Source organism: Triticum dicoccoides, chromosome 3A (assembly GCF_002162155.2).
Source record: "Triticum dicoccoides isolate Atlit2015 ecotype Zavitan chromosome 3A, WEW_v2.0, whole genome shotgun sequence".
Taxonomy (NCBI): domain Eukaryota; kingdom Viridiplantae; phylum Streptophyta; class Magnoliopsida; order Poales; family Poaceae; genus Triticum; species Triticum dicoccoides.
Genome location: NC_041384.1, coordinates 733,057,648 through 733,077,294, shown reverse-complemented (window position 1 = coordinate 733,077,294; position 19,647 = coordinate 733,057,648). Strand labels below are relative to the sequence as shown.

At 45.6% G+C, this 19,647-nt stretch overlaps 1 protein-coding gene across 3 annotated transcripts; it reads left to right on the top strand.

Annotated features, from left to right (window-relative positions):
• Positions 1 to 5,960: 5,960 nt before the first annotated feature.
• On the top strand, positions 5,961 to 10,025 carry LOC119270567 (lipid droplet-associated hydrolase-like). 3 transcript variants are annotated; one of them, XM_037552575.1, is made up of 14 exons: positions 5,961 to 6,109; positions 6,181 to 6,221; positions 6,291 to 6,430; positions 6,506 to 6,585; positions 6,709 to 6,780; positions 6,860 to 6,888; positions 7,463 to 7,513; positions 7,705 to 7,755; positions 8,214 to 8,273; positions 8,369 to 8,451; positions 8,827 to 8,974; positions 9,076 to 9,126; positions 9,316 to 9,420; positions 9,534 to 10,025. In XM_037552575.1, exons 1-14 carry the CDS (start codon positions 6,106 to 6,108, stop codon positions 9,678 to 9,680), a joined length of 1,062 nt encoding a protein of 353 aa, XP_037408472.1. In that variant the 5' UTR covers positions 5,961 to 6,105; the 3' UTR covers positions 9,681 to 10,025. The 3 variants fall into 3 exon arrangements, with proteins under 3 accessions (XP_037408472.1, XP_037408473.1, XP_037408474.1); XM_037552576.1 differs by having other exon boundaries at positions 5,963 to 6,109; positions 6,215 to 6,430; XM_037552577.1 differs by lacking the exon at positions 6,181 to 6,221 and having other exon boundaries at positions 5,981 to 6,109.
• Positions 10,026 to 19,647: the final 9,622 nt, after the last annotated feature.

The following is a 19,647-nucleotide window of genomic DNA, read 5'->3' as shown; positions in this document are numbered from 1 at the left end:
CACGCCCGCTGGCGGAAGAGGCTCCTGACAGGCACGCGATCCAGAGACGATTCCCTCGTCCGATCCGGAAATTCCTGGCGTACAGGAGTTCAAGGTGACAACAGATCCGCCTCGGGTCCAATGCCTGCCTCGTCTCCTTCTTCTGCATGAAATATAGCCTCATTTTCTGCAAGGTTTTGATCATTTTCTACACCGTTTTCTGCTCCGTTTTCGTCATGAACCTGCACTGGTAAAGACAAAGTACTAGTGGTGGTAGAATTATCAGTTTGGTTAGTGCAACTATCTCCCCCATGATCAAAACTTTGAAGATGTGTCGGAAGAAGAAGAATTTCTTGTCTAAGAAGTGCTCCGACATTTGGATGAAGAGATGCAAATGGAAAAACGGACTCGTCAAATACGACATCACGAGATATATAGACTCTGTTGGTGGACACATCTAGACATTTAACCCCTTTGTGAATTGCACTGTATCCAAGAAATACACATTTTTTTGAACGAAAGGCCAGTTTACGAGTATTGTATGGCCTAAGGTTGGGCCAGCATGCACAACCAAACAGACGAAGGGATTTATAATCTGGAGTGATACCAAAAAGACGTGTGATAGGAGTCTCACATTTGATGACTTTGCTCGGGAGCAAGTTAATGAGATATGTTGCAGTCAGGAATGCTTCATCCCAAAATTTCAGTGGCATAGAAGCATTAGCTAACAAGGCTAGCCCTACCTCAACAACATGGCGATGTTTGCGTTCGGCAGAACCATTCTGTTGATGAGCATGCGGACACGAAACATGATGAGAGATGCCAAGTTGTTGGAAAAAAGAATTGAGCTTCTTGTATTCACCTCCCCAATCAGTTTGCATGGCAATGATTTTAGTGTTTAGTTTCCGCTCGACAAGATTTTGGAAATTCTTGAAAACTTGAAACACTTCAGACCGTTTCTTAAGAAGGTAGATCCATGTATATTTACTAAAATCATCGATAAAACTTACATAATATGAATGTCTACCAACTGAAGTAGGAGTTGGCCCCCAAACATCTGAGAATATAAGTTGTAAGGGAGCAGTAGAAACACTAATAGAAATAGGGTATGGTAACTGATGACTTTTAGCTTGTTGACATGGATCACAAACGGACTCAATACTAGACTCGTGAGAGTAGGGAAGGTTATTCTGACTAAGAATAAGCTTAACAATAACTGATGATGGATGACCTAATCTACTATGCCACTTTGCTGAAGAGGGCTTGACAGCAACAAAAGCTTGTTTATTTGACGATGATGATGATGAAGAGATGAGTGGGTAGAGGCCTCCCACGCACTTGCCCCTAAGAAGGATTCTCCTCGTGGCCAAGTCCTTAACAAAAAAGGATATAATTCAATGAGCACACGATTGTCAAGAGTAAACCGATGAATAGAGAGAAGATTCTTAGATGCTTCCGGCACATATAGAATTTTGTTTAGATGCAAATTTTTTCATGGGGTTTTTGACAATCGAACTACCAACATGAGTAATTTTCATACCAGAATCACTTGCGGTGTGTATTTGGTCTTGTCCACGGTACATGCCCTTGATCGTCGGCTTGTCCAGCTCTCCTGTGATGTGATGTGTAGCACCAGTATCTGCGTACCAGTTTGTGTCGATGCCGTAGGAGTCGGTGATAGCATGAGCCTCCTTCTCTTCGTACTCATCTTCCTCGTAACGATCCCAACACGCATGGGCACCCCCGCGGTGGTGCTTGAGGCATATCTGGCACTTCGGATAATCGCAAGGAGGTTGACGCTGTTGTTGATATTGTTGTGAACGACCCCGCGGGATTCTGCCACCGTTGCTGGCAGGGGAAGGTGGGCGCCTCCCACGGCCACGCCCTCTGGTGCCACGGGCTCGCCCCCGTGATCTGAATTGGCCGCGCCCTCTATAGGCCATATTGGCAGATGAGTGGAAGCCTCCTTCACCTCCATCACCAAGCATCTCCATACGCTAATCAAAGGCAGAAATTTGAGCGAACAAGTCATCAACAGTGATGGAGGTCTTGACGGCACCGATGGCTGCCACAACCGGATCGTAATCACGGTCAAGTCCGGCGAGGACATAGTCCACCATCTCGGGATCTGAAACAGGGCGCCCGGCTGCTGCTAGCTCGTCACCGAGAGACTTCATCTTAGCAATGTAGGAGGAGCTGTTCATGGTGCCCGTCTTGGTGGTGGTAATGGCGATCCGAAGGTTGGTGATGCGAGATTGGGATTGGGACGCGAAGAGGGTGGTGAGGGCAGTCCAGAGATTGAAGGTATGTTCTTTTCCGATGACTTGCGCGAGAATTTCCTTCGACAGAGTTCAGCAGGTAGCTCAGAACCTGCTGATCCTTCGAGAGCCAAGGTCCGTATAGGGGATTTGGCCCCATGGCCATGGTCTTGTCTTGCTGCTGCTGCTCCGTTTGCTTCGGAGGTGCTGCATCCGATCCATCCAGGAGCCCTGTCACCTGCGCTCCTCGCAGGGCGGGCATCACCTGGGCCTTCCAGAGGAGATAGTTGCCCTTGACAGCTTCTCAGACGGGGGTTGCCCAAGGTTGAGGACGACCGAAGCTGAGGCGGAAGACATGATCGCGATGGATGGGTGGGTGGTTTGTTTCTGTTTGTCGATAGATCTGTTTGTCGCTAGATTGGAAGAGGTGGCTCCGATCCCATGTAAAGAAGCGTTCCTACTCTTCCAGGGGAGAGCCGCATCGGTATATATTGATTCTGGCAATATGCCGTGCGATACAGGGAAGAGGTTGATTGCTAGGACTCAACCCTTCATACATGAGGAAACCTGGATAGCTACGAGAAGACAGGGAGTAGAGATAGAGTTTAGATGAGATTACAATACAGTTTAAAGTATTTCTAACAGTGCCTTCCCCGGCCTCTTTGTCAACAAGACGGGGTGCCGCTCCTTTTCATCCTTCTTCGCGCCACCAGCCATGTGCGGTGTGTCTGGCTTCCGGGGGCCTGTCTACCCGCACGAGGCGATAATATACCAGTCATGTAACGGTCTCCTCCTCCTCGAGGAGTGGGATGGCTCCTACTACGTGCTCAACCCCGCGACGACACGGTATGCTCGTGTGTCGTGGTCATCGACGCCGTGGTGTAGGTATGGCGTATCCCTGGCTTTCGACCCTGCCGTGTCGTTACACTACCATGTGTTCCTCTTTCCGAATGGTGGCCTGCTCAAGGAGCCATTACCAGCTACTAAGTCGCAAGGCGAGGTTCCGCCGCTCGGGGAAGCACAAGCAGAGGGGGCAAAGGAGGCCAAGAAGAATGTGTTGCCAATGTTAATGTACTCATCATGCACAGGGCGATGGGAGGACCAAGAGTTCACGCCTGGGCGTTGTTCCCCGGGGCACCTCTACGACATGGTTGCCAGAACTCTCGAGAGCTAGGGGGTACATTTCATTCATCTAATTACTGGTGTGGGTCTGTCTACATGCATTGCGACAACAATGTCCTCGTGATCCTACGCCCCTCGAAGACCAGCAGTAACATCGAATCCAACTCAGCAAATTTGCTTATGTGGCAATAAGTTAATGAGGTGAGAGGTAGTAGTAGTAACTTAGCTAGTTACTGTAACATCACATGTCCCAATACAATATGAGTCTATAACCTAATAAATGAAGCTATACATGTTACCACACTTATGTTACTATTTATTATGAAGGTACTAACATAGTCTAGGAATACGCGTATGTTACTAATGTATGTTACTCCCCATTATGGCTAGTCGAAAGGGACTTATGATATGGTCCAGCTTCCCGAGGAACCTTGCGGTGCAAGAAGCGGGCTCTCGCTGCCCAAAGATTCCGTCATAGCAAGCTATGAGAGAGGGGTACATTATGTGGCGACTAACAATTCGCAGCTTCGAGTTTGGATGCTAAACGAATTGACCGGTGGACAGCTAGGTTGGACACTGTCGCACGACACCAACCTCAACCTGCATGGCGATATGATTCGCACTCTTAAAATAAAACCAAAGGTGACATGGAGGATTGTTGGAAGCAGAGGTGGTCCAGTCAGCTTGACCGACGAAGACGCTGATGACGACTGGGCCAGATCATATGACTCTGAACATTCCTGGAACTCGGATGAGGACAACTTCATCGACATGATTGGAGGCGCCGACCACAACCAGTCGGTAGAACAAGGTGCCTATTGCAGTATCGTGGGATTTCATCCGCACAAGAATGCACTCATCCTCATTCTTAGCAGCGCGGTGGTAGTGTACCATCTCGACACGTCAAGGATGCAATATCTAGGAGATGCGGATGAGCTCGATAAAGACCACATGCAAGTAGCTTGTTGTGTCGACGATTCGTTCATTTACCGACCTTGCTATAAGGATATGCTCCCAACAGGGAAATTATGCATGCCACCTTAAAATGATATACAATCCTGTTATACATAGTGCTTGAAACGCTCCTTGCTCTTAGGCTTACCTACCTGGCTATGTGTGTCCTTCCCTGGTGATGGAGTTCTATTTGCTAGAAGAGAAGAAAAAAATGCTTGGTTGCTTTTAGTTAGTCGGATTAAGTCAGTTTTGCTATCGATTGATTATTTTACATACGTATGCACCGCTAATTGTATATTGGTTATTTGTCCTGAGAGAAGCGTTAAGTCTGGATTCAGAGGTGCAGAGTCGAGGGAGCCTATTGTGTTCAATGGATTATTTGCTGGACTGAAACCTGACCCTTTCACTATATCAAGTATTCAAGTGTCATGAATGCTTGTGCCAGTTTGGCTATTGCAAGGACAGGTGAGCAGATTCTGTGCTTTGCCAAAAAAAATCTGGTTTTGGTCGGTTAACTGCCACAGGAAACTCTTGCATACGAAATTATGCAAGAGGAATATGCTCTGAGCCCAACAATCAAGCATTGCACATGTCATGTCGACCTTCTTGGTCGAGCTTGGAGACTATAGTTGATGCCGAGGCTTTTATAAGGGATTCAATCTTCCATGATGAAGCGGCCTTTGCTAGCGTCATGTCGTATCTGTCGAGACATGGAGAGAGGTCAACTTGTCGCAGACATGATAGTAGATCTATAGCCCAGTTCATTAGCATCCTATGTAAATCTCTACAACATTTAGCTGGATGCCGGGGAGCTCTCCTTAGCTTAAAAAATTAGAGATGTGATGAAAGAGCAAGGCGTGAAGAAAGAACCTGGTTTAATTAAGTTGGATTGAACTAAGGTCTATGGTTCACACTCTTGTTGCCGGTGACAAGTACTCCCATCAGCTTCTAAGATTGCTAAATGGGATCGACAAATACTGATACTTCCAGCACAAAGTTAGATGACGTCACTAGAAACGGGCGAAGTTGGATGAATTGGCACAATGAGAAATTAGGTTTAGGGTTTAGGAATTAGGATTGATTCATTTACCACAGCCAGCACCTAAAGTAATGAAGAATTCGAGAGTCTACCGTAACTGCCATTTAGCTATGAAATTGATATCAAAGAGTGAAAAAAGAGAAACAATCTTGAGAGATGCGACTTCCACCACTCCAGTGACAGTCCTAAATATACAATAATAAAATTAACAAACACAACAATGTACTGTATGTATCTATGGGTCTTGAAAGGGATATCCCCAGTCCCATCAGAGTTCAAGTCTTGATGCTCGCATTTATTCCTGAATTTATTTCAGCATTTCCAGCGATGCGCATTCAGTGGGAGAAGACGTTTCTGTTGATGACAAGGTGTCTACGGTGACTTCGTAAATTTTAAGATGATATGTCTGCTCAGTCTTTCGGAGGTGCTCATAGGGGTAGAGTGTGCATGTGTGCGTTCATAGAGGTGAGTGTATGGACGTGTATATGAGCCCTTGCGTCTGTAGTGTGTTCAGAAAAAAAAAGGAAGGTTTATTTTCTGAAAGAAACTTGGGAAAACTGGGAATAATGACCACTGTCACGTGTTCGGCGTTCCCCTGATCCATCGGTGGGAAGGTAGCTGACCGAACCACCCGCTCAGTCTTCACTGCCGCTCCGAAGCCTGAACCCTCTCTTCTCCGGCGGCGCGCGGCACCCTCCCGGCGGGCGAGTCGCCGGAGCCCGCTCCCCCTCCTCCTCCCCCGGCGCCGTCTGGATGGGTAAGCCCCCGCGCTCCTCCCACGAATCGAACCCCCACCAAAATTTCCCCTTTCTGATCCGTGCAGCGTAGGATCGTGCCTGCGCGCGGCTGATTTCCGGTGCAGAGCCCAGGTAGGCGCTGTTCCCTCGACCTTATCGCCCCCCTGACTTGCCCGGCTCTCACGGCGCTCTGTCGGGCAGCTCCCCAGGCTGTTTAGACCGGCGGCCTGCGGCGGCGGCGGGGCGAGGCCGGGCGCCGGATCCAGCATGCAGAGGGCGGGGCTCCTCACGCCGTTCCCCCTGAGGGCGCGGGCCACGGCCAGGACCTGCATGGTCTCCAGGTACCCGCCCTCTCCGCATCCGCAGCTGGCGCTAATTGCTTGTGTTACTGAAGTCTGAAATCAAATCCTCTGCAGCTTCGCCACGGAGTTGCTCGAGATAAGATCCAGGGAGCCTTCGCCGTCGCTCCACGTTCTGGTCGTCCCTGGAAATCCAGGTTGGTGACCGCCGGCGCGCCATAAATTATCTCTGCTTTTTCATGTGTTGAAGTGCTGATGCGTGAAGAAGGATCCGTCAGTCAGGGGCTTGTGTTGCTCTGATGTTTCTGTGTGGCTGGCAGGTATTGTTGGATTCTACAGGGACTTTGTCGAAGCCCTGTATGAAAACCTCGGCGGGCAGGCATCTGTTACGGGTAAGCTTGCTTGATCCATGTGTATTTTCGTCAATGTATTGATGTTGTTGCTTGCTGATGAACCTTGTGCATTGTTCAGCGATAGGGCACATTTCACATGGGCAGAAGGTAATAAACAGATTTCTTCAGTTTGATTCATATCGTCATGTTGAAATCGACAAGGGACAGTCACATGTATTGTTTATATTTATGGAAGACAGTTAAAAATGGTGATGGATTGTCTGGGATTATCATAGTTTCAGAGCATTGGATGTTCTTAGTGGTTTCCCTTAGACAGATACGTAGAGGGGGTTTTCTAAAGCATCAGGTTGTTAGGAAATTTTCTAGGTTCTTAGTGGTATTCATAACTTGGTTCAGGTTATAAATTTCTATTGAGAACTGGTGTTCCACTTGTGCGCTCTATTCACTACTTGCTATGATAAAAGTTTGGCAATCCCCTGCTTCTCAATAATTTGTTCTGTTAAACAAAACAATTTCAATGTTTTGGTCATCTTGGTTTCAAAGTTGTCATCCTTATTCACTGGCATGGTTAGGAATAAATGCACAACAATAATCCTTGCACATTCTTTTATTGCTCCTCTGGCATGATGTTTAGTTGTTTACTATGATATGGTTGTTTTTTACTGTCTGGTCAGCATATTAAGGCCGCTGCTGTATATGATTGTTACACTACCCATGACAGGATTACGAGCACGGACGATTGTTTTCATTACACGAACAGATTGAGCACAAGGTTCGTTTTGGCATGCTTTCGTCGCTTCCAACTGCAACTGCTCTTCGTAATTTTGTTTCTGCTGCAAAAAGAAACACTCTTCTGAAACTTAATAGGAACAGGCGAACACTTTCCTGTTTCATTTTTCTCTCTCATCTTTTTCTCGACTATTGAGAATAGATTACTCATATTTCTCATGTCCATGTTTGCAGATTGATTTTCTTGAGCAAGAGCTTCTACATACCGAACAGTCCATAATTGTGGTATGCTTCTGTCTTCACCAACACAAGCTTCCTTTTATTAAATCCAAGCTGTCCTATGCTAGATTACTAGGTGGACAATTTAGTTGGTTTACTCTACAATACAAGTGTTTAAAACTTCATATAGTTTAAGTATTACATTGAGCCGAATAGAGGAAAAGGAAAGTCTGAGTGAATTTTGTGGAAAGGTGCCTGCACCTCTGCTTGACTTGCTGGCCCATGATCATTTTGTTTTGGGGTAATATCTTCATAAATATATTTTCATATGTAGTTCATTTGGCTTGCGCATGAAGACATCATAGTACTGAAGCGCTTGATTTGTTTACTCTTTCTGCAGTATTGTACAAAACTGTTAGTTATGTACAATTTGATCCAACTGTTAATATGTTTTTTACTGAAGAGTATGTGATTCGCTTGTACATGAAACAAAGCATCTAAGCTTAGTTCTGTATCAAATGTAGGTGGGTCATTCTATTGGCGCGTACATAGGTCTGGAAATATGCAAAAGATTTCAGAAGAAGGTATGAGTATTTATCCAAGTCTAGCACTCCTTTCAAAGTCCTTTCCTTAAGTCTGCACTTGCTGTTTCATTTTTGTTTTTGACACTCCTGGACAGGTAATTTTTTTTGTGGGGCTTTATCCATTTTTGACATTGAACAAGAATGCTATGAAGCAATCAGCAATTGGATATGTTGCAAGGTAGTAAATTCTTTAGAGTTTGGTTGCTTTTTTATGTATATTTATCAACACAACAATACCGGTTTGCTACTCCACAAAACTTGGATAATTCAAACAAGGCGATGTGATAGCATGAGCCGTGATAGGGAAAAAAATCTAAAATTGTTGTTCTATTGAACAAGCAACACAACACATACAGGTTGCTAGACAGTAGGCAATTAGGAAGACAACCAACATATATAGCTGTCTATAGCTATTCTTAGTCCTAATTATCATCTTATAGGAGGTTATTCAGTACCTTAATTTTGAGTTTCAAAGTTGAAATTATCATCATGCCTATTCCCAAATGAATATTATTCTTTCTCTGAACTTGATCTTCTCAAATGAACGTGTCAGGTCATCTCTCCTTAGTAAAGGGGTTAGTTTGTTAGTGTCTTTCATCGGCTCACTCCAGGCTTCAGTTACGAGGAGCATTGTGAAAAGGTTCCTTGGATCTTCTTGGTCTACAGCAGCCATTGATGCTGGATGTAGCCATCTCTTGCAGGTGCTCTGAGCTTCTTCCTATTTAGTTGGCCATCTGTTTTGTATTTTTCTCTTATCTGAAAACATGTCGAGACATGTGCTCATTTTCTGCAAACCGTGCAGTACCATACGATGCGCAATGTGCTTTTCATGGCAAAGACAGAGTTCGAAAAGGTAAATGTTGATAATGCTACATCCAGCTGCATTATGGGTCACAAGAGTATTATAGGAGTATTATAATGCTACATTCAGCTGCATTACATGGCAAAGACAATTGCATTACTTGCAGTACTATACTAGAGTTTCTTACTATTTTCTACTTGCAAACCAGTTAGTTCTTGACCATGTTACTATGCACTTCAGCTTCACGAAGAGCCGGACTGGAATTTCATCAGAGCAAAACAGGACCAAATTGCTTTTCTGTTCGGTGTGGATGATCACTGGGGTCCACTAACTCACTTGGAAGAGGTGAATAGATCACATTCATTATTTCAACGGCATTATTCTGATCATGCGAGTTGTTATGTTGTATCATGGATAGCTTTGCTCATGTTAATTTGTCTGGGAGTGTTAAAATACAGATCTCAAGGCATGCTCCAGGGGTTGCCTTGTCGGTCGAGAAAGAAGGTCATACACACGGCTACTGCTGCACGGAGGCTGGATCCTTCTGGGTTGCTGACTACGTCGCAAACTTGATTAAAAACCAAATGCTCGTCGGAGATAGCTGATGGCAGACAATTATCTTCTTTTGATGAAGTAATATAGAAGTGTGATGCTGGATTCCAAATACTAGTGCCTATTTTGCATATGCTAATCCAGGATGACAGATCTCAAAAGTCACATGCTGAATACTGCTATCTAACTTGGCCTTCATGCAATATGTTTTCGTCCTCCTTTCGCTGATGAACCTGACAAGCAACAACTGCGTCATTATTCTTACTGCATAAATCGTATGTGTGTTGATTGACTAGTTTTCGGAGATGCTTCTATATTGATTGACTCATTTTGTAGAAATAGTGCAGTGTACGTAAAGAACAATTCTTGGGATGATAAGAATCACATCTTTAGAATCATAGCAACATTACATATTACATTTATGTTTTCCTTAGCTATAGTTTTTACTTTTTGTACATAATTTTTCCCATTCAGTGTATGTTGATGTACTGGGGATGATAACTATTGCCATGATCTTGATTTAGAATCTAGATGAATGCTGGCAACAATCAAATCCAAAAACACATAGTTATATCAAAATTCCATAGGCCCATTCCCTAGAAACAATTTCATAGGTGCAAACACGATGTCAAATCGACATCTTACAAATATGATAGTTAGAACCATAGCAACATTACATATTACATTTGTTATGGCGCTGCTAGAAGGAGGGCGCGAGAGGGCCGACCGGGGGTCTTTTTGCCCACGGCCGGGCAAGAGGGAAGGGATTTCCTTCTTAATTCTTGCTTGATTAGATTGATACATCTTCTCTCTTTATATAGAGAGGTTTACTTGACTCCCAAGCAAGGCTTACTTGACCCCTAAGCAAGCGACCCTTATCTCTAATTAACCCTAAGACTAATGGGCCCATTAGGCCCATTACGTACTCTAACACTACACCCCATCTGGACATGCAGCTTGTCCTCGAGCTGCAGCCTAACCAACTTATAACCATGACTCGACGCAACAAAAACCTAACACCTAAAAACAAGCCTTTTACATCTCGGCTTGTTTTATTATTCTCAACCTGAAATGGACTGGGACGCTTTATTTTGGACCCCTTAACAAAAAGTAGACACCATCCGCACGTCGGACGTGCACGTGTACAGCCACCTGGATCCCATGGACACCACCTGGACAAAAGGAGTGCATGTGTATGACCACCTGGAAGTGGTCGCAAGAGTGACTAGGAGAGGCGCCCTCGCGGCGGCCGGTGGCGAAATGCAGTGGTGCTACGCGGTGCGCTGCTGTCGGTGACACCATGCCTTCTCCCTGCCGGACGGCTGTTGGTTTGCACCGCACAGGGAAGAGTGGAGGGCTTGCGATGGAGAATGACGAGGAGGGGTGCGCCCCCAACCGCCGATGTCGCAGACTTTGAGGTCGTTGCCCGCGGGGAAAACAGCATGCCCGCCGCCCGTGGGGGAAACCGCATGCCCAAGATCCTCGACATAGCGGATGAGATCGAGGTCCTTTGCGCAGCGAAGGGCAACTTGAAGGAGCGGCAGCTGCAGACCACGCATCTCCCGCACACGCCGACGTGCTAGGAGGCCGCGCGCAGCGGCCTGCAGCCTCACCGCCGCCGACACGTGGCGGGTAGCGATCCAAGACGAAAACGGTGACGGCGATGGCGGGGACTGGACTTGGTGAAGTGGGACTCCTGCCGGTGCGGTCGATGCGGGACCGGAGCTGACCGGCGGTGGCTGCTGCGGTGGTGCACCGGGCAGCGGCAGCGGCTGCTGCGGCGGAGCGCCAGGCGCGGCGGAGGCCGCCAGGAGCGGCGGCTGCCACTGCAGCCAGGGTTGGGCGGTGGTGGCGATGGATGGCAGCTGCAGCGGCTGCTGCAATGGCCCGGCGAACGCGGCGAAGGCCGCTTGGTGCGGCGGCTGCCACGGCAGCCACAGCGGCGCAGGGGCGGCGATGGGCGCTGGAGGCGCGGCAGGAGCCGACGCTGGCCACTGTGGCCACTGTGGGGCGGTGGCGGCAGCTGCGGCTAGGGCTGCAGCGTCCCAGTGAACGCCGCGGAGGCCCCTGGATGCGGCGAGTACCACAGCAGGGCCGGCGGCCCGGTGACGGCGGTCGGCGGCAGGGGAGGCGGCGGCCCGTAGGGGCTGACCAGGTACAGCCGGATCCCCTGAACGGCTGTGACGAGGTCGTTGAGGACCCAGGTGATCTCCTCCGGGGTGTAGGCGGTGGCCGGTGGTGAAGGAAATATGCCCTAGAGGCAATAATAAAGTTATTATTTATTTCCTTATATCATGATAAATGTTTATTATTCATGCTAGAATTGTATTAACCGGAAACATAATACATGTGTGAATACATAGACAAACAGAGTGTCACTAGTATGCCTCTACTTGACTAGCTCGTTAATCAAAGATGGTTATGTTTCCTAACCATGGACAAAGAGTTGTTATTTGATTAACAAGATCACATCATTAGTTGAATGATCTGATTGACATGACCCATTCCATTAGCTTAGCACCTGATCATTTAGTATGTTGCTATTGCTTTCTTCATGACTTATACATGTTCCTATGACTATGAGATTATGCAACTCCCGTTTACCGGAGGAACACTTTGTGTGCTATCAAACGTCACAACGTAACTGGGTGATTATAAAGGAGCTCTACAGGTGTCTCCAAAGGTACATGTTGGGTTGGCGTATTTCGAGATTAGGATTTGTCACTCCGATTGTCGGAGAGGTATCTCTGGGCCCTCTCGGTAATGCACATCACATAAGCCTTGCAAGCATTGCAACTAATGAGTTAGTTGTGAGATGATGTATTACGGAACGAGTAAAGAGACTTGCCGATAACGAGATTGAACTAGGTATTGGATACCGACGATCGAATCTCGGGCAAGTAACATACCGATGACAAAGGGAACAACGTATGTTGTTATGCGGTCTGACCGATAAAGATCTTCGTAGAATATGTAGGAGCCAATATAGGCATCCAGGTCCCGCTATTGGTTATTAACCGGAGACGTGTCTCGGTCATGTCTACATTGTTCTCGAACCGTAGGGTCCACACGCTTAACGTTACGATGACAGTTATTATCAGTTTATGTATTTTGATGTACCGAAGGTTGTCCGGAGTCCCGGATGTGATCACGGACATGACGAGGAGTCTCGAAATGGTCGAGACATAAAGGTCGATATATTGGAAGCCTATATTTGGACATCGGAATCATTTCGGGTGAAATCGGGAGTTTACCGGAGTACCGGGGGGTTACCGGAACCCCCCCGGGGGTTATTGGGCCTACATGAGCCATAAGGGAGAAGAGGAGGGCCGGCCAGGGCAGGCCGCGTGCCCCCTCCCCCCTAGTCCGAATAGGACAAGGAAGGAGGGGGGGAGTCCTACTCCCGGTGGGAGTAGGACTCCTCTAGGCGCACCCCAAGGGGGCCGGCCGCACCTCCCCCTCCCTCCTTTATATACGGGGGCAGGGGGGCACCCTAGAACACAAAAGTTGATGTTCGTGATCGTTCCTTAGCCGTGTGCGGTGCCCCCCTCCACGATATTACACCTCAATCATATTGTAGCGGTGCTTAGGCGAAGCCCTGCGACGGTTGAACATCAAGATCGTCACCACGCCGTCGTGCTGACGGAACTCCTCCCCGAAGCTTTGCTGGATCGGAGCCCGGGGAGCGTCATCAAGCTGAACGCGTGCCAAGAACTCGGAGGTGCCGGAGTAACGGTGCTTGGATCGGTTGGACCGCGAAGACGTACGACTACTTCCTCTACGTTGCGTCAACGCTTCCGCTTTGGTCTACGAGGGTACGTAGACAACACTCTCCCCTCTCGTTGCTATGCATCACCATGATCTTGCGTGTGCGTAGGAATTTTTTTGAAATTACTACGTTCCCCAACAGTGGCATCCGAGCCTAGGTTTTATGGTTTGATGTTATATGCACGAGTAGAACACAAGTGAGTTGTGGGCGATATAAGTCATACTGCTTACCAGCAAGTCATACTTTGGTTCGGCTGTATTGTTGGATGAAGCGGCCCGGACCGACATTACGCGTACGCTTACGCGAGACTGGTTCTACCGCCGTGCTTTGCACACAGGTGGCTGGCGGGTGTCAGTTTCTCCAACTTTAGTTGAACCGAGTGTGGCTACGCCCGGTCCTTGCGAAGGTTAAAACAGCACTAACTTGACAAACTATCGTTGTGGTTTTGATGCGTAGGTAAAATTGGTTCTTGCTAAGCCCGTAGCATCCACGTAAAATTTGCAACAACAAAGTAGAGGACGTCTAACTTGTTTTTGCAGGGCATGTTGTGATGTGATATGGTCAAGACATGATGCTAAATTTTATTGTATGAGATGATCATGTTTTGTAACCGAGTTATCGGCAACTGGCAGGAGCCATATGGTTGTCGCTTTATTGTATGCAATGCAATCGCCCTTTAATGCTTTACTTTATCACTAAGCGGTAGCAATAGTCGTAGAAGCATAAGATTGGCGAGACGACAACGATGCTACGATGGAGATCAAGGTGTCGCGTCGGTGACGATGGTGATCATGACGGTGCTTCGAAGATGGAGATCACAAGCACAAGATGATGATGGCCATATCATATCACTTATATTGATTGCATGTGATGTTTATCTTTTATGCATCTTATCTTGCTTTGATTGACGGTAGCATTTTAAAGATGATCTCTCACTAATTATCAAGAAGTGTTCTCCCTGAGTACGCACCGTTGCGAAAGTTCTTCGTGCTGAGGCACCACGTGATGATCGGGTGTGATAGGCTCTACGTTCAAATACAACGGGTGCAAAACAGTTGCACACGCGGAATACTCAGGTTATACTTGACGAGCCAAGCATATACAGATATGGCCTCGGAACACAGAGACCGAAAGGTCGAGCATGAATCATATAGTAGATATGATCAACATAGTGATGTTCACCATTGAAACTACTCCATCTCACGTGATGATCGGACATGGTTTAGTTGATATGGATCACGTGATCACTTAGAAGATTAGAGGGATGTCTATCTAAGTGGGAGTTCTTAAGTAATATGGTTAATTGAACTTAAATTTATCATGAACTTAGTCCCTGATAGTATCTTGCTTGTTTATGTTTGATTGTAGATAGATGGCCCGTGCTGTTGTTCCGTTGAATTTTAATGCGTTCCTTGAGAAAGCAAAGTTGAAAGATGATGGTATCAATTACACGGACTAGGTCCGTAACTTGAGGATTATCCTCATTGCTGCACAGAAGAGTTACGTCCTGGAAGCACCGCTGGGTGCCAGGCCTGCTGCTGATGCAACTGACGACGTTAAGAACGTTTGGCAAAGCAAAGCTGATGACTACTCGATAGTTCAATGTGCCATGCTTTACGGCTTAGAACCGGGACTTCAACGACGTTTTGAACGTCATGGAGCATATGAGATGTTCCAGGAGTTGAAGTTAATATTCCAGCAGAATGCCCGGATTGAGAGATATGAAGTCTCCAATAAATTCTATAGCTGCAAGATGGAGGAGAATAGTTCTGTCAGTGAGCATATACTCAAGATGTCTGGGTATTGTAATCACTTGATTCAACTGGGAGTTAATCTTCCGGATGATAGCGTCATTGACAGAATTCTCCAATCACTTCCACCGAGCTACAAGAGCTTCGTGATGAACTATAATATGCAAGGGATGGATAAGATAATTCCCGAGCTCTTCGCAATGCTAAAGGCAGCGGAGGTAGAAATCAAGAAAGAGCATCAAGTGTTGATGGTCAACAAGACCACTAGTTTCAAGAAAAAGGGCAAAGGGAAGAAGAAAGGGAACTTCAAGAAGAACAGCAAGCAAGTTGCTGCTCAAGAGAAGAAACCCAAGTCTGGACCTAAGCCTGAAACTGAGTGCTTCTACTGCAAGCAGACTGGTCACTGGAAGCGGAAGTGCCCCAAGTATTTGGCGGATAAGAAGGATGACAAGGTGAACAAAGGTATATGTTATTGATGTGTACCTTACTAATGCTCGCAGTAGCACCTGGGTATTTGATACTGGTTCTGTTGCTAATATTTGCAACTCGAAACAGGGACTACGGATTAAGCGAAGATTGGCTAAGGACGAGGTGACGATGCGCATGGGAACTGGTTCCAAAGTCGATGTGATCGCGGTCGGCACGCTACCTCTACATCTACCTTCGGGATTAGTTTTAGAGTTAAATAATTGTTATTTGGTGCCAGTGTTGAGCATGAACATTATATCTGGATCTTGTTTGATACGAGACGGTTATTCATTTAAATCAGAGAATAATGGTTGTTCTATTTATATGAGTAATATCTTTTATGGTCATGCACCCTTAAAGAATGGTCTATTCTTATTGAATCTCGATAGTAGTGACACACATATTCATAATGTTGAAGCCAAAAGATGCAGAGTTGATAATGATAGTGCAACTTATTTGTGGCACTGCCGTTTAGGTCATATCGGTGTAAAGCGCATGAAAAAACTCCATACTGATGGACTTGTGGAACCACTTGATTATGAATCACTTGGTACTTGCGAACCGTGCCTCATGGGAAAGATGACTAAAACGCCGTTCTCCGGTACTATGGAGAGAGCAGCAGATTTGTTGGAAATCATACATACAGATGTATGTGGTCCGATGAATGTTGAGGCTCATGGCGGATATCGTTATTTTCTCACCTTCACAGATGATTTAAGCAAATATGGGTATATCTACTTAATGAAACACAAGTCTGAAACATTTGAAAAGTTCAAAGAATTTCAGAGTGAAGTGGAAAATCATCGTAACAAGAAAATAAAATTTCTACGATCTGATCGTGGAGGAGAATATTTGAGTTACAAGTTTGGTGTACATTTGAAACAATGCGGAATAGTTTCGCAGCTCACGCCACCCAGAACAGCACAACGTAATGGTGTGTCCGAACGTCGTAATCGTACTTTACTTAATATGGTGTGATCTATGATGTCTCTTACAGATTTACCGCTATCATTTTGGGGTTATGCTTTAGAGACGGCCGCATTCACGTTAAATAGGGCACCATCGAAATCCGTTGAGACGACGCCTTATGAACTATGGTTTGGCAAGAAACCAAAGTTGTCGTTTCTAAAAGTTTGGGGCCGCGATGCTTATGTGAAAAAGCTTCAACCTGATAAGCTCAAACCCAAATCGGAGAAATGTGTCTTCATAGGATATCCAAAGGAAACTATTGGATACACCTTCTATCACAAATCCGAAGGCAAGACTTTTGTTGCTAAATTCGGAAACTTTCTAAAGAAGGAGTTTCTCTCGAAAGAAGTGAGTGGGAGGAAAGTAGAACTTGATGAGGTAACTGTACCTGCTACCTTATTGGAAAGTAGTTCATCACAGAAACCGGTTTCTGCGACACCTACACCAATTAGTGAGGAAGTTGATGATGATGATCATGAAACTTCAGATCAAGTTACTACTGAGCCTCGTAGATCAACCAGAGTAAGATCCGCACCAGAGTGGTACGGTAATCCTGTTCTGGAAGTCATGCTACTAGATCATGATGAACCTACGAATTATGAAGAAGCGATGGTGAGCCCAGATTCCGCAAAATGGCTTGAAGCCATGAAATCTGAGATGGGATCCATGTATGAGAATAAAGTGTGGACTTTGGTTGACTTGCCCGATGATCGGCAAGCAATTGAGAATAAATGGATCTTCAAGAAGAAGACTGACGCTAACGGTAATGTTACTGTCTACAAAGCTCGACTTGTCGCAAAAGGTTTTCGACAAGTTCAAGGGATTGACTACGATGAGACCTTCTCACCCGTAGCGATGCTTAAGTCTGTCCGAATCATGTTAGCAATTGCCGCATTTTATGATTATGAAATTTGGCAGATGGATGTCAAAACTGCATTCCTGAATGGATTTTTGGAAGAAGAGTTGTATATGATGCAACCAGAAGGTTTTGTCGATCCAAAGGGAGCTAACAAAGTGTGCAAGCTACAACGATCCATTTATGGACTGGTGCAAGCCTCTCGGAGTTGGAATAAACGCTTTGATAGTGTGATCAAAGCATTTGGGTTTGTACAGACTTTTGGAGAAGCCTGTATTTACAAGAAAGTGAGTGGGAGCTCTGTAGCATTTCTGATATTATATGTGGATGACATATTACTAATCGGAAATGATATAGAATTTCTGGATAGCATAAAGGGATACTTGAATAAGAGTTTTTCAATGAAAGACCTCGGTGAAGCTGCTTACATATTGGGCATTAAGATCTATAGAGATAGATCAAGACGCTTAATTGGACTTTCACAAAGCACATACCTTGAATTTTTTTTGAAGAAGTTCAAAATGGATCAAGCAAAGAAAGGGTTCTTGCCTGTGTTACAAGGTGTGAAGTTGAGTAAGACTCAATGCCCGACCACTCTAGAAGATAGAGAGAAAATGAAAGATGTTCCCTATGCTTCAGCCATAGGCTCTATCATGTATGCAATGCTGTGTACCAGACCTGATGTGTGCCTTGCTATAAGTCTAGCAGGGAGGTACCAAAGTAATCCAGGAGTGGATCACTGGACAGCGGTCAAGAACATCCTGAAGTACCTGAAAAGGACTAAGGATATGTTTCTCGTATATGGAGGTGACAAAGAGCTCATCGTAAACGGTTATGTTGATGCAAGCTTTGACACTGATCCGGACGATTCTAAATCGCAAACCGGATACGTGTTTACATTAAACGGTGGAGCTGTCAGTTGGTGCAGTTCTAAACAAAGCGTCGTGGCGGGATCTACATGTGAAGCCGAGTACATAGCTGCTTCGGAAGCAGCAAACGAAGGAGTCTGGATGAAGGAGTTCATATCCGATCTAGGTGTCATACCTAGTGCATCTGGTCCAATGAAAATCTTTTGTGACAATACTGGTGCAATTGCCTTGGCAAAGGAATCTAGATTTCACAAGAGAATCAAGCACATCAAGAGATGCTTCAATTCCATCCGGGATCTAGTCCAGGTGGGAGACATAGAGATTTGCAAGATACATACGGATCTGAATGTAGCATACCCGTTGACTAAGCCTCTTCCACGAGCAAAACATGATCAGCACCAAGGCTCCATGGGTGTTAGAATCATTATTGTGTAATCTAGATTATTGACTCTAGTGCAAGTGGGAGACTGAAGGAAATATGCCCTAGAGGCAATAATAAAGTTATTATTTATTTCCTTATATCATGATAAATGTTTATTATTCATGCTAGAATTGTATTAACCGGAAACATAATACATGTGTGAATACATAGACAAACAGAGTGTCACTAGTATGCCTCTACTTGACTAGCTCGTTAATCAAAGATGGTTATGTTTCCTAACCATGGACAAAGAGTTGTTATTTGATTAACGAGATCACATCATTAGTTGAATGATCTGATTGACATGACCCATTCCATTAGCTTAGCACCCGATCGTTTAGTATGTTGCTATTGCTTTCTTCATGACTTATACATGTTCCTATGACTATGAGATTATGCAACTCCCGTTTACTGGAGGAACACTTTGTGTGCTACCAAACGTCACAAGGTAACTAGGTGATTATAAAGGAGCTCTACAGGTGTCTCCAAAGGTACATGTTGGGTTGGCGTATTTCGAGATTAGGATTTGTCACTCCAATTGTCGGAGAGGTATCTCTAGGCCCTCTCGGTAATGCACATCACATAAGCCTTGCAAGCATTGCAACTAATGAGTTAGTTGTGAGATGATGTATTACGGAACGAGTAAAGAGACTTGCCGATAACGAGATTGAACTAGGTATTGGATACCGACGATCGAATCTCGGGCAAGTAACATACCGATGACAAAGGGAACAACGTATGTTGTTATGCGGTCTGACCGATAAAGATCTTCGTAGAATATGTAGGAGCCAATATGGCATCCAGGTCCCGCTATTGGTTATTAACCAGAGACGTGTCTCGGTCATGTCTACATTGTTCTCGAACCGTAGGGTCCGCACGCTTAACGTTATGATGACAGTTATTATCAGTTTATGTAT